Consider the following 15,783-nt stretch of genomic DNA (forward strand, 5'->3'; position numbering starts at 1 on the left):
AGTGTTAGAAAATAAGGGGGTATTGGGGTCTGGGGTCCGAGGTATGTGATAATATTTTAACCCTGATCCCAAAACCTTTTTAGCATACGGTTTATGGCAAGAAAGCCTTAAATTGTTGCATTTAACCTGGAAAGTTTCATTAAAAACAGATTTTTTACTCCAATACGACACTTCTATACGTGAAGATCCGAGGACACCTGAGGTCACGTCAGGCGACCTTTCTAATCAACCAATCAGCGCCGGGTCTTCTAAATTCTCGTTATGAGAAGAAGAGAAGAATATCTAACTTTTGCATCTTAAAAATAAATATAATTGAAAACTGAATGCAAAAAGTTCTTGCAATGCTGTTATATTTCATATTGTTTTCTTTGGCAAAGATAGAAATTTCTGAAACAAGGTGGTAAAGAATTGAAGATGGAATTGTTTTAGAAAGGTGATATCTAATTGGCTCAAGATCCCACCCATCCTTCATTTTGATTGGGTCAAAGTTTGATTAGCGTTCACCTGACATGACCTTCTATGAAGGTGTCCTCAGATCTGGACACAGAGAGGTATCATATGGGAGTTACATGTTTGGCTGATGCAGCTCAATCTGTTACTTGTAGATATAATAACATTCAATTTCATTTGAAACAACATGTAAGCATGATGTTTCAAATATCTATATTGATAGTTATATTTTTATGATACAAAAGATATCATGCATGATTACCAGATATTATTCATTCTTCGCTAGAAAATACCTGAAACAGTGATGAATCTCACTACTCACTAGCATAGATACAATCCACTGGACTGTCTGGTTGATGTCATAGCAGTTGTTGGTTTTGTGTGGCACTTGCTGGGATCCGACTGGCAGGTTGAAACTACGCAAGAATCGGGTGAAGATCTGTAGGGGAAAACAGATGTAATGAGATATACCACAAACATTGCAAGCTTCTTTGACCAGAGCAACACAAATTTTGTTTTGTTCATATATTTATTGTGTAATGCCACAATTGGCAATATTCCAGCTATAAGACGGCAGCCTGTAAATAATTGTCTTGACCAGACAATCAGGGAGCAAATTGTGAGCAACGCTCCTCGCTGTCGGGCTAGGATAACATGCAATCAATTAAGTCACTGAGCCTGATCACCCAACACATTGAGTCACTTATTACACCCAGTATAGGATTAGGGACAGATTCTAACCCTGAATCCCAATGGGGGCTAACACATATGACCATAAAGGTAGTACAGTCGTGCCTCGTTTATACGGACACTTGCGTCATTTCACAATCCGTCCGTATAAACAAATTTCCGTATAACTGAAACCAGCTTCTTACTGGAAGAGTTACTTCCCTTCAATTATGCAGATGACAGAGCAAACAGATACATCCACTCAATCTTTATTCATACATGTTTCAAAAAGTCTGTCATGGAAGTTTGAACTGTCACCAATTGACGATTTTCCTATGGTATGTCCAAATTCAGTGCCATAATCACACTGATAATGCTTACTGATGGTTTCTAAACTTGCTGACGGGTGTTTTTCTTTAAACAGACAAATTTCCCTTTTTTCGCGTGCTGTAACTGCGTGTCGCTTACATTTCGCTGGTTGACAGGCCATACTTACACAACTTTGACCTCTGACCTCCACAGACACCATATTTATCGAAGGGGATTACATGTACAATAAACAAGCTCGTCTCAAACGTAACTCAGTGTCACTTGGTTAATTGACTTCTCACGAATCAAAGGATTACCACCAGCGGAAGTGTATTGTCCGGATAAGTGAGACAATTTTGTGTGCATTTCAGTGTTTTGTGTATGAAAATGACCGTCCGGTTCCGGAAACTGAATTTCCGGATATACGGGTAAATTTATATAGTAATTATTTCGTTTTGAATGAAAATCGTCCGGGAACCGAGGTTTCCGGATATCTGAAGTCCGTATAAGCGGGGCATGACTGTATCCTATTTGTATGAGCTACTATTTGCTGTGTTACTTGATAAGAGCATGTCTCAGCTAGAGAAATGTTTGGTGCTGTTTACCTGGTCTATGTTGGGAGTCCAGTCTATATAGCCGATGTTGTCTTGCGCGAGTCGGGAGAACAGTGACACCAGGCTCTGGAAAAGAGGGAATACTCAAGTTAACTTAAACTAAAACCCATCAATTTTTCCGACCTCCACATCACAACTGTTCATTCTGTTTAGCAAAATAATTTCATATTCTCCACGACTCTAGTCAGATCACCTTGACTTGCGTCGTCTATCAGTCCTTGATGTGTTTATTGTGCAGAATTGATACAGAAATCGTCAGATAGACTGCAGACTTTAACATGCAAGTTGCAAGCAGCTCAAAACATGTAAAGGTGCATAGCTTTTATTGTGCTTTGTGTTATTGTGCTTTGTATTATTTAAATCATTCAAATAATTACTTGAGGCATTTGTGTTACATGGAAGTAAGAAACAATTTACAAATGATCTCTTAAACATTTTACATTTTGAGGAATGGTTAAATGAATTCAGCATCCTCATTTAGTTTTGAGGTGAGTTTGACTTTTGTATTACTCTACGAGAAGAGGAACGACAAAGCTCTTCATGTGAAAGGCAATCATAAGGTTGATCCGGATGAGGAGATAACATCCAGCAGGTGACAGTAGTCAGTTGAGGACGAAGCAATAGGATAATACCGCCAGTGCGGAGGATAGCTCATCCATCCATGTGGGTGGTCCGCACATGCACTGTATTGAGAGGACTCCCAAAGCTTGAAAGTACTGTTGTTGATGCTCATACTCAAAGAAGCGGGAACGATCTCGGTGATGATGGTGATCCACATAACCGGAGGACGGGAAGTGACTCAAAGTTGAAGGAAGCTCAACCGAATCCAAATAGTAGTCATCTTCAGTCCGGATGAACAGCGAGGATGGTTTTACGCCACTTTAATCATTATTCCACACATTGTACCCATGTGGGGAATTGAACCCGGGTCGTCAGCATGACAAGTGAACGCTTTAACCACTAGGCTACCCCACTGCCCTGAACAGGATTGGAATGTGAAGATTTGGACCATGCATGATTGTCATCCCACTGAGCTCCAATCCTGAGAACGTCGATCTTGAGAGCACCCATCCAGAGAGTGACCAGTTGAAACCCGAACCCTGATCCTGAGAACGTCAATCCTTAGGTGCATGGTCCTTTGTGTGATCACCTACCCTTGGAACAGCCCACCTTTAGAATTCAGGGGTATGTTCCACAAAGCTATCGTAGTGTTAAGGTAATCAAAACTCCTATACTTTAACATAGACTTACGACTGTCATTGCACTATTATCACCTTGTGGAACCACAAAGTTTACAATTACATCACAATACCCTACGACATCATTTTTTATATTTTGTTGCAAGACAACGGCAAACCAATGCCATGTGGGTTGCTCGGGTCATCAAGTGTGCATAAGCTCCTATCAATGATCTATCATCTCTACTACACGCAATGCCGTTGAATTAGCCAAGGGATGTTGAAAGTTTTATTCTATTTTAAAGCCGAATTCCACATCTATGTTACTTCTCCCTCTGCTGCCGACACAAAGTTTCAAATGCCATTTCTCACAACTAACTGTTTTTACTCTATCAGTCCTCAAATGAACTCAATTCAATCAAACAGATTGACACCAAGAAAGAATATTGCAGTAGAATACTTACATATTCCCAAGAAGGGCCATTGTGGAAAGACAGCCACAGTTGAACCAATTCATCAAACCACAGCTTGAAGCCCTTGTCATAGTGCTCCGGTGGTAGAGAGGTGGGCAGGAACAGCTCAAGGTAGTTGAGAGCCTTGATGACTGTCACATCAAATGGACAGATAAGTGGACGCCATTCCTCCAGCATCTCTGACGTTGATTCCAGCGAGAAATACCTACACAGAAAGATGCCGTGTAAAATAATATTAAAAAGTGAGCAAGCGAATTGGGTTTAACGTCACTTTAACAGTATTCCATTTATTTCATGGTGTGGTAGGAGAGCACTTTTACCACTTTGGTGAAACACATGCTGTTGGGTATGGCGCTGACAAATATTGAAGAGTCTACACACTAGTATTGATAAGTATGTGTTCTGTTACTTTGAAGTCAGCATAATTCATCTGTATCACTCGTGAAATGTACATAAACATATTTGGGGCATGACAAACTGGTGATTGATAGCATGAGCAACAATTCATGCCATCAGAGTATGACATACAATCAGCTAAGCATATACTGTAACAACATGAACATCATTGGTCAACTTTTACAAGCAGTCCTAGGGACCTATTCAGCTACGGAATCGCCATGCAAAATAAAAAACGACTTCTTGCTAGCATGATGTAAGTCTGTTGCTTCAGCTGATGTCTCAAGGTTGAGTTATTATAGTACTTACACACGACAGTAGCGGACGACGCTCTTTAGTACATTTTCTATGTTGCTGAAATATGAAAATAAACACAACATATTTAGAACATAATAATATTACAATTAGAGCAGACAAAAATTTGAAATTAAATTACTTACTCTTTCAACAACTGATATCAACATAAATTTAAAAAAAGCAAGACTTTATCTTCCAAAAAATTATTCTCTTCCAGATTAGTTACATAAATAGGCATTAACTAGAAGTGATGACAGACTCACGATGGAAACAGCTGCAGCCCATGGTGTTCATACTGAGAATACATCACGGACTCAACCAGGTCATACAGTGGTCTCCATGGCAACACAAGTTCCTCACGAGTTAACAGTTCCTTCTTCCTAAAATACAAAAGAATCACCATTTATGTGTCTCCTGCATCAGACAACAAGCTTCTGGTAATAGCATTACTAATAATCTTTCTAAATATTGAGGCTTAAAATTCCTAAACCTAATCCTGAGGCACTGATATAGAGAGCTATTTGAAATAAAAATACTTGATCCCATCAAATAAAAGAAACATAATTCATGTTGTTACCAAGGGATAATTCTAGTGTGGTGACTTGTGCTTACAGTCCCTAAATTTGAAAAAAAGGCCCCCGTTTTCAAATACAGTGGGGCATTTTAACATTGTTCTGTATGGGCAAGTGTGGCTGTACCTCTGGAATATATGAAATTTTCACATGAAGGGCACATGTCAGAAAATTCCTAGAGTGAACCCTGGCTACCAACATGTTTCAGGGAGATGATGAGCAGCAGATGGGTAATGACCAATGATACTTACAGCTTTCACTTTTGGGGAGGAAAGTGGGCGATGAGTGAACTAGTTCATTTCTAGCAAACAATGTGAAAATTTCCCTCTTTGATGGAGGGTATTGGCAAATAAAATGTAAAGAGACTATATATCTCTTGAAAGTTGTTTTTGGTTTACTAAATAATGACAACGAAGACAGACATGTTACACAAGTCAAAATATTGTATTTTTACAGTTTGTATGGAAAGTGAATGAAAAATATTGGATCTTCAATACCTTAAATCTACTAAAAAAGAGAGACTATTATCAAGGTTCACAAAAAATGTCTATATTTGATTTAACAAGTGTGGGTCCAAACTTTGTGGACTGAGTTTTTAAGGTAACTATCAATATCACAATTTATTTTAGAAAAACTGGGTTTTTTCACAACTTGGTGACTTATAATCTTTTAATTCCAAAGAAAGTTCACATTTTCACATAAATCAGACATTATCTGTTTCAGATTGTCTTGTAAGAAAGAAAAGACAGGTCCATTAAACATGATGAAATGTGGAAAACTTACTTGATGAGGGTTGTGAGCAGTGCTGCATACTTCTGTACCAGAGACAGCTCCAGGTTGGGGATTGTCATCAGGTCAAACACCAGGTGTACCAGACAGATGTGGTCCGACTTGCTAAAGTTGTAGCCGAACAGTCGGATGTACCTACAACACGGACATCCAGTCACTTGTCAACAGCACAGCCCACATAATAATATTCAATATAGTCCCATTCTTCTTAAACTCTGGTTCATCAATCACTCCATTCACAATATTTCCATGTTTCAAAACAGATCAATATTCTTTGAGCAACACCTGCTTGGAACACATGCAGATCATTTCAGATTAGTAAACCCAGAGGTCTCAAGATGTTGAAAATGAATGGCGATAATTGGTGGCATGGGGTGGTCAAAAGCCATAGTGATTGTTTAAAGTAAAAAAAAAATTAATTATAGTTTTTATTTCATGTTATTCCGCTTGCCATATCTCATGTAGAATTACTGCATATCATATTTGATAATGTTTGTTGTTTAATGCTGCACTCGGCAATATTCTAGCTATAAGACAGGGATCTGTAAATAATCCAATCTGGACCAGACAATCCAGTGATTGATATCATGAGCATCTCTCCATGCAAATGAGATACTATGACATGCATCAAGAAAGTCAGCAAGACTGACCACCCGATCCGGATAGACACCTCTTACGACAAGCATAGTCGCCTTTTACGGCAAGCATGGGTTGCTGAAGACCTAGTCTCACCCAGATCTTCATGGGTCATATTTGATAATGACACTGAGTAACAGGCAAAATTTACATGGCTGCCACTGGGCATGTTAAAAACCAGATCAGAATTCAGAAGTATTTAGAGATAATTATTGCTGGCATAATGTAACTGAAGTAGCAGTTCATGGGCATAGTCACTGAGCCCTGATTTCGTCAACCAAACATCAGATCGAATAGAATATTTTTTTATATCGTGTGACTTTAGTTACATTTACTGGTTTAGGGCAAATCTGTCTGCCAACATTTGGATGTGAATGTTGTCTCGTTCTTTAGTTATTCAAGATTTTGGGTCACCGATTACTCGCTGACCGATCATCGCAACGTCTGTCAAACACTAAGATCTCGCAAAATACTGCGCTATTTATAGTCCGGTTGGGACTTTAAGAGCACTGAGCTAGTCAGTTAGCTTTGAAAAAAAAATCATTTCCATCAAAAATAGATAAAAAAGGACAATGAATCCTTATCGACTCATCACATGATATTCAATCGATCCCGATTGCGTGGAACGATGCTCCTGATATCAATCACTGGATTGTCATGTCCAGATTCGATTATTTACAGACCGCGGTCATATAGCTGGAATATTGCTGAATGTGGCGTAAAACAACCAACCAACCATGTTAATTGATTAATGCAGCACGTACAGTTTCTCATTACTCATGTTATTCAAATCAATAACATGACACTTTCCCATACAGCCAGCTTCCACTTTTGCATCTACAGCAACATCAGCTTACCAAAGCGGTTTCAAAATCTTGTTTTTCATTTTTTATCAACAGTCAATAAAAATTACAAAACAAATAAATAATACTGCAAACAGTAGTTACCAACATATACACAAAGAACATAGTTCATATAACAGCTGTTTTTGAGGCTACTGGTAATAGATACTTAATATCAAGCTAACTGTTGAGATGGTCCCCGTGTAGCACTTGTTATCACCACATGTTGAGCCATGTATGCACTATCACTAAATCACTGACCAATGCCTGAGTAGACCGCTGACATTGCAGGTGACAAAATACTGTCAGCTGTGCTTCTACAGCCTAACAATTAATATTGCCATCATGCTCACTACAAAAAAAAAAATAGGGATGGATATTGCTACAAATAAATATACAGCAATACATCACAATACCAAGTATGCCAAGAGGCCATATTGTTATCCATATGGTCAAACTGATGAAAGGTCTGTTGAATGGGATATTAGTTACTCAAAATTCTGCACACACAGTGAAAAACTGATAACATAGTGGCTCTATTTGTTTTTAACATCCCTATTCGCTATGCAGATTTAGATAGCATAAGGGTAAGCTAAGATAAAGAATTCAACATTCTTAAATACTGTCAAACTGCCAGAGGTACTGTGTCAACTTGGTAGGTATTTTAATACACAGGAAAAATATGAAAAACAGCCTGAAGAAAGTATGAAGTTGACAAGTCACTACGCATTAAAACACATATTTAAAGAAAGCTTGAACAGCTAAACAATGCTAAAGTTGTAATAAGAAAAACAAGGAATGTAATTTAGGTTTAATGAGTGTTTGATGGGACTGTCAAATGTTAGAAATATGCAACAGCAGCTTGTAACATAATCATGTCTGGACCACACAAACCAGTGACTGAAAGCAAGGTTTCAGATCGGTTCATTGTCATCCAAAATGTCATAGAGAATTTTTTCCAATTTGGTAATGATGTAGAACAATGTCCCATCAAAAGATAAAACAATGAAAATGTTTTATTGCAAAATCAGTGTGATAGCATAGGCAACAGCCTTGTTGCTAGAAAGTTCTGGAAATAGTAGAATCCACCAAAGACAAGCTCACTCTACAGTTATATCGCGGCATGTTAGCTTAATGTGGGAGGAAAGCACGAGTGAGCAGGCCTCAGATGTTTACCACTTCTGTGAAACCCACAAGCACGAGTATGGTGCTGACAAACCTAGAAATCAGAGTGAACCGGGATTTGAACACACGATCACAGGTTTCTGGCATGGACAGAGAATTGTGGCTCCTTTTACGACTGGCCCACATGTGCCCCCTAGAAATAGTAGACATGGTGTCGGTATTGATTAAGGTACCATATCCTTTCTATTTATATTCACTAAAAGCCAGTTGTGTTTTTTTCATGTCAACATGGTCATGAATGTAAAGAATGTAAAGACAAGCTCACACTCTCCAATGTGATCAAATGACAGATATTGCAGATGGAATCTTAAATATATTAAAAGGATCTATGTTTCCCTCTTGAACCTGTGATGTTGTAGAATAGTTTCATCATCACCATGTTGATAAGATCAAAACATCTGAAAGCTAGCATAACATTAACACGTTCAAAGGTGATCAAAATATGCAAAATTAATGAGAAAAGTTTTGATACAACAGACACTTCCACATTCAAAATGATCATTAAATGTCAGTGTATTTCAACATGGTTGCACACCATTCAAGGACCATACAAAAAGCAGTTAAGCTTCATTAGAGATGCAATGCAATATTGCTCTTACTCCATATTATTTTTCACAATAATATATGCGGACAGGCTGAGTAATCATGGTACTTGGCAAAATTGGGTTCAGGGTTAAAACTGATAAAGAGTTTACTTTAGCAGAAATAATGAACATTTTAAATTTTTGTTTGATCTCTTTATTATCAATTTGCATTTCAAAGTCTGAGGTGTTTCCAAACTGAGTTCAAAACTGGCAATTATAACACAGATACAATAATCAGCATGACTAGAGATCTGTTGAAAAGCCTAAACAGTTTCATTATTGAAGCCTCACCTTGGTATGTAGGTTGTCAAACACGAACCTACCGGTATGCCAAAAAGTGTCAATAGGTCTAGAGTATGTTGACATTGTGATTAACAGTTGAAGAACATTTTGTTTATGCCTATGTCACACTGATTAGATGCTTTTATGAAATGGGAAAAATGGACAGCAACTATTAAAAACAATGAAGATGCAAGATTAAAGATGATGGAAAGAAATACCCAAAACACATGACTGAACGCAACCTGTGGTTTGGACCATGTCTGTGCAATGCATGACAAGTAACAGTCAATGTGGGTATAAGAATGGTTCATTCCAGATGCAATTGAACAGCACTCTTGGAAGTTGAAAATGCGATGTTATATCTTTTATTATCTGACACCAAGTATATGTGAATGTTTGAGTAGACTAAATTAGAACTACTTGATTCAGAGATGGACAACATGTTGATTTTGGACAAGAGTGAGTGAGTTGGGTTTAACACCGCGTTTAACAGTATTCCAGTTATATCGCGGCGTGTCGGCTTTATGTGGGAGGAAAGCCTGAAGTGATGCAGGTCTCAGACATTTACCACTTCAGTGGAACCCACGAGCACGAGTATGGTGCTGACAAACCTAGAAACATAATCGGGGCGAACCGGGATTCAAACCCACACTCATAGGTTTCTGGCGTGCCCAAGGGACGCAACTCTGCACAGCGAATCGCGGTGTTACTTTGATCAAAATGGTCAGTGAAATATGTCACTTCTACAAATCAATAACATAAGTTATTACTCTACAAGGAATTGGAAAATTTGTAACATCAATTTGGGAATTTTTTCCTGACCTTTGCTGCTGACTTGGGGCTGAATATCAGCCTCTGAGCATGTCCAATTTGATCCCTTAGCCCCCGTTTCACAAAGTGATCGTAGCTATGACTGTTGTAAATTCATGTTAAGGTATTGGGGTTACGTTCGTCTTAGCCCTATGATTGCTTTGTGGAACAGGGCCCTCCCCACATTGACTGCCAAGATCTCCAAAATCATAAAATGTATGATTTTTCAGCAGTGTGTTTGAGAAAAAGACATTTGAAACTCATTTAGATTAAATTCGCTAGATACAAGCTCGTATTTTTCTAACTACACTGATACATGATCAGTGGCCATCTCAAAACTTCTTGCCCTCCTAGTCTTACATCAAATTTGGGTGTGGCATTTGGTTCTATTGTGATAGTTGCCTGTCAGTCAGTAACTTCAATCAATCATACCTTGGAACCATATGTGAACTGTCACATATGTGAAGAAACATCTCACACAGCTGCACAGATGAGATATTTGAGGTTAAACTGTCACTGGGTAACATTACATTCTTGATCATTAATGGCAGAACCGGACAGAGAAGATTAGCTAAGCAGTTATTTCAAACGTAAAACTAATTAGATGTCATTCCATAAGATTTTCCTCATAAAATACCTGGAAAGTTGACCAATCCAGTGGCTGGCTCCATATTTCACGTCTCTGAGTTGAACAGCTCTTCCTAAATTCCCTTTGATCTGTGCAAGAAAATCTGTCGTTTCTGCATCAATTTTCTCGCTATATGGTAGAAGTTGGTTGTATATCGATTCCTTCTGAGGCTCAAACCCCAGCACGTCCTTCCGTGTCGACATTTTGGTAATCGATTGATGTAACTTCACAAAGTCACCAACATGACCAGCAAATCTGGAAAGCGGCCATTTTGCTATGTCAACTTGTTATTGTGAAACTCGCTCTGATTGGACGTAGTATGGGCAATGCGTATGTTTTTATCCAACCAAAGCGAACGTAAGAATTTACTAGGGGGAAGTCACTCTAATGTTACAAAGGGACTCAACTGATGGCATATGTTTTCATTTGCACTGTCATTGGAGTTATTTTTATAGCGATCTTTCTAGGCATCAGAACCACAATGTCTGACGCAAGGAAAATATCAGTTGATTTCGAAGTCCATGGCAGTGTGCAAGGTCAAAAAGTTTTTTAATGAAACATTGTCATTCATCATCAGATGTAGTGTCCATTTAAATACGCTTCTACTGACCATGTGGATCGTGATGATGTATTGACCAACCTCACCTGTAAACATGTTGATGTTATATAATTGTTAAAAGATCAGGCTGCTGTGGATTTTGCTTTATGATGAACCCTATTTAAAAATAAGCATGTATTTATACAAAACAGCGAAACACAGTTTATAAGATAATATGTGTCACCACTAATGCCACAGGATATCTATTCAGATGAAATAAAAAAATCAGTGAAGCTTAAACAAAGTAAGAAAGGAAAAAATGATTTCATTATAAAACCTCTCTTAGATGTCTGTCTTACGGAATCTATGTTCATCTTATTGATTCCTATTTGTTGCTTACAATGAAGTGTTTTGCATATTTGAGCATAAAGTTCACTAAATTTAGTCCCAAGTAGCAGATGCATGCAGTTCTTAGTTATTTTGTCCAGACTTACAAATCATGGATATGGATTATGTAGACCTTGACAACAGAAGCTGTCCAGATAGCAGTCTTATCTGAGAGTTCCACTGCAGTCATCAACCTGCTCTCTATGAGTGAGTGAGTGAGTATGGTTTTACGCCGCTTTTAGCAATATTCCAGCAATATCACGGCGGGGGACACCAGAAATGGGCTTCACACATTGTACCCATGTCGGGAATCGAACCCGGGTCTTCGGCGTGACGAGCGAACGCTTTAACCACTAGGCTACCCGACCGCCCCTGCTCTCTATGAAGCTGTATGCCTTTTTACAACCAAACACCCCATTTCTCTGTATGAAGTTGTATGCCTTTTTACAACCAAACACCCCATCTCTCTGTATGAAGTTGTATGCCTTTTTACAACCAAACATCCCATCTCTCTGTATGAAGTTGGGGCGGTCGGGTAGCCTAGTGGTTAAAGCGTTAGCTCGTCACGCCGAAGACCTGGGTTCGATTCCCGACATGGGTACAATGTGTGAAGCCCGTTTCTGGTGTTCCCCGCCGTGATATTGCTGGAATATTGCTTAAAGTGACGTAAAACCATACTCACTCACTCACTCTGTATGAAGTTGTATGCCTTTTTACTGTCCAACACCCATTCTCTAAAAACAGGCAATTCCTGTGACCTACTTTCTGACATACATTTGTTGAGTTTCAGTTTACATGTAAGATGACTTTCCTTGGTGTGTTTGCATATATTTTATGTAAGGCCATATCATATGTTAAATTACCTTATTTTGTTTAAAACAAACTGATTAGGGCATCAATGTACATGAACTGTTGATGTGATTCGCATATAGCATGAATGGGTAGTATTACTACATATATGGTGTGATTCATCATGTAATGAAAGAAAGGAGTGAGTGAGTGAGTATGGTTTTACACCACATTTAACAGTATTCCAGCGATACCAGGGTTGGGGACACCAGATATGAGCTTCACACATTGTACCCATGTCTGGTCTTCGGCCTGACGAGCTAATGCTTTAAAAACTAGGCTACCCGACCTTCCCTCCTGAAAGAAAGGAACATGCAAAGATTTTCTTTTGTCAGAAGGAAATAAAATGATGAGGTGTTTATGATGTAGTTAATGATGTAGTGATGAATATCTAATAATTAAATATTATTGCCTAAAAGAATGTTTTCTTTTCATTTCAGGTGTATTTTTCCGTGATGTAAGTAGTCAGGGATGTGAGCAGGTTTTCCCGAAAAAAGAGGAAAAGTCTAGGGGGGTCTGGGGGCATGCCCCCCCCCCCCCCCCAGAAATTTTTTAAACATTTGATTGCATTTTAAGCAATTTCGTGCAGTTTGGACATTATTCACACCAAGAAATGTAATAAGTCAATGGCAAAAGTCAATAAGTCAAATAAACAAGATGGCAGATGCAGTAAATTTTCGAAGTTAAATCAGTACTTTAAAAAAATTGGGCATACTTAGTAGCATCAAGAATGTTGCTGAAAGGGCTTGTCTGTATCAGACATGAGTTTTGAAGAAAATATTTGGTATGACTTTCTGGGAATGTGGTGTTTTTGAAAAACCAAATGAAGAAATTAATTTTGTAAACAATTGTTAGGGGCACTATAGTTGGAAGCATCCATGCAGTGTTTCAGCTTCGTAGGCCTTTTTATTTCTGAGGAGAAGTTGATGTGACAGCTTACGAATGAACAAATGTCACATCAGCTCACCAGGTTCTCACTCTGTTCCTGCATTTTATAAAAAGAAAGAAGAAAACATGATGCAATTAATAAGAAAACAATTTGCCTACCCCTCACTCATTCACACATTTTATCATCCCAAGACAAAATAGACTCACAATAATATAGTCTTTTAATTTCCAAACAGTATACTCGAAGAACATCAACTCAGAATGGTTGTGTTGGCTGGGTGAAGAATACCAATCAAGACACAGTTGTGGGGCAGATTCAGGGGCCGAAGAAAAATATTGACTTCATGTGAGAATTGTTTGATGTTTTCCTGTAATCACTGTCTATCTCCATCAGACTGTTCTGATCACTATGCAACTAGAAACTGTTGGCATGTTTTTGTTCCATCTGTATTGAATCAAATACACTGATTCAGTTTTACCTTTTCGTATCCACCTGTCATTTCTAAAACTATTCTTCTTCCCCAGGAAACACTGGCTGAGTTCTGTTGGGAGTCCAATGTCAACAATCAAGCGATGTGACTTCTCAAATGAAAAGACAATTGAGGATGTGTCGTACAAAAACTTTACTGTTAGATAAAACTGTGCACAGCCAAATGTTCTTTGTTATTGAATACTCACCTCAGTTTTCGCTTTGTTTTTCGCTTTGTGCAAAACGTATTCCAGAGTCGCTAGTATACTAACAAAGTTATATCTTTTGATATTTTTTTGGCATCTCCATGAATCTCCATTTGGTTTGTTTTTTTCTGACAGTACAACAGCTTCTTTGATTGTAAGTTATTGTGCCAATTTGATATGATATCTGAGCTGGCGTGTCAGGAATAAATCTAGCCTAGTCCAAGGTCCGCAACCTTTAACTTAAAAGGCACATGCACACCATGGTTTAATGGACATTTTCGGCCAGTCTAGCCATACTAATTAGTATTATAAGTGAAACTTAAGACAGTCTGTGTAATTCTGGTCATAATTAATTGCTATAATTAAACTACATAATAAACTTTGAATCAGTAGACCATTTCTAGACCAAGAAATGGTTATATGAAGGATGTAAATCAGATTTTGTGGGACTGCCCATAAACTAACTTTACTAAGTACACGATACATGTGGATGTGGTGTTTTGTTGCTAAGGGTTCTCATGCATGAGTTGACAGGTCCACAGTATTGGTTAACTTGCAGGAACTGTGTTTCTCCAGAACATGTGAAGACATTCGATTCTTGAATATTGTGATTATGTCAACGTTGCATGGATTGATCAAGATGTGAATGTTTGAGTAAGGATTTACAACTTGCCTCAAGTTCCTGATGTGATCTCCTGTCATTACATTTTACAGTAATGAACCGCCGAGGATGATTCACAAGCATTATTGTTCTTGAAGGTTTGTGGCATTTGTTTTTCAGAATTTCATTTTAATGAATAAATTTTAAGTTTTTGATTGTTGGTTGTTGTCTTTCACATTGCCCAATAAACACAAAGAAATATCAATCTGTCATGATGAAAATCCAAACCCCACGGTTCTGACAGACCAAGGCAAAACGGGTCTTTCTGGTCAGCAGATCCTGGGGTTTGCATGTGACCAGTCCATATTGCTTACTTTCACTGATTGCACGGTTTACTCTTGTGGTATCATCTCTGCCCTTGGTGTCATAGCCCCAAAATGTGAGGCCATATTCAGGTGTCCCTTTTTGTTTTGTTTTTAATTGTTTTTTTGCCAAACAGCATTATATTTATGTTGGGTAAAGCCACTAGACAATATCACAACAATACTAAGCAGGTTCCAACAGAACATAATTGAAAAGAGTACACAATGTGGCTTAACGTAACAAACGCAAGGGTGCACAGAACTTTTCACAAAGGGGGCCCTAATCAATATTATGCACAAATTAGAGAGGACAGATTAGTTCAAACATCCATGAAACTAGAACCTTTCCGATAATAGCTACCAGTCAGTTGCATAACTACTTCTACTTTACAATTAAAAAGTCTGCCAATAAATAACAGGAAAATATGGATTGTGCCATGCCAACTTTTGGGTTCGTACAAAGATTAGAGATTGTTCTAGAACTTAATCTGTGACACTTATTGTAACAGGGTGCCTAATGTCGTATGCCTCATAACTCGTCAGGATGATTTTTGGTTGATGTACCAAATATGAAGGTCAAAGTTGTTGACATGTCGACAAAGAAAGTTGCGCACAGACATGTTTCCAGAACATTCTTGTATGACATGTCTGGTTTCATGTCACAAGAATCCTACAGGACTTGTTCCATATTGCATTCTTAATGATAATGTGTAGTTCCTGATTGCGAGACATGTATCACTAGTGGCACATCAGCCCAAAGTGGGTCTCC

General features: G+C 38.3%; 2 protein-coding genes across 2 annotated transcripts in view; one reads left to right on the plus strand and one right to left on the minus strand.

The window, feature by feature from the left end:
* LOC124118624 (proteasome activator complex subunit 4B-like) overlaps nucleotides 1-11,009 on the minus strand; it is a 59,168-nt gene extending 48,159 nt beyond the window's left edge. The window contains exons 1-7 of the mRNA XM_046480821.2: nucleotides 10,724-11,009; nucleotides 5,742-5,882; nucleotides 4,650-4,766; nucleotides 4,399-4,443; nucleotides 3,685-3,898; nucleotides 2,034-2,108; nucleotides 773-889 (exon numbers count right to left, since the gene is read on the minus strand). Of these exons, the coding sequence (XP_046336777.2) occupies nucleotides 773-889; nucleotides 2,034-2,108; nucleotides 3,685-3,898; nucleotides 4,399-4,443; nucleotides 4,650-4,766; nucleotides 5,742-5,882; nucleotides 10,724-10,917 (903 nt within the window). The 5' untranslated portion in view covers nucleotides 10,918-11,009. The remainder of the gene's footprint in view (nucleotides 1-772; nucleotides 890-2,033; nucleotides 2,109-3,684; nucleotides 3,899-4,398; nucleotides 4,444-4,649; nucleotides 4,767-5,741; nucleotides 5,883-10,723) is intronic.
* Nucleotides 11,010-11,097: 88 nt separating this feature from the next.
* LOC124118620 (acylphosphatase-2-like) lies at nucleotides 11,098-14,865 on the plus strand. Its single transcript, XM_046480808.2, has 4 exons — nucleotides 11,098-11,250; nucleotides 12,929-12,945; nucleotides 13,613-13,722; nucleotides 13,902-14,865. The coding sequence occupies exons 1-4, from the start codon at nucleotides 11,124-11,126 to the stop codon at nucleotides 14,011-14,013; spliced, it is 366 nt and encodes a 121-aa protein (XP_046336764.1). The 5' UTR covers nucleotides 11,098-11,123; the 3' UTR covers nucleotides 14,014-14,865.
* The last annotated feature ends 918 nt before the right edge of the window (nucleotides 14,866-15,783 follow it).

The sequence above is a fragment of the Haliotis rufescens genome, unplaced genomic scaffold (assembly GCF_023055435.1).
Source record: "Haliotis rufescens isolate VD_foot unplaced genomic scaffold, xgHalRufe1.0.p SCAF_3, whole genome shotgun sequence".
NCBI classification, from domain to species: Eukaryota; Metazoa; Mollusca; class Gastropoda; order Lepetellida; family Haliotidae; genus Haliotis; species Haliotis rufescens.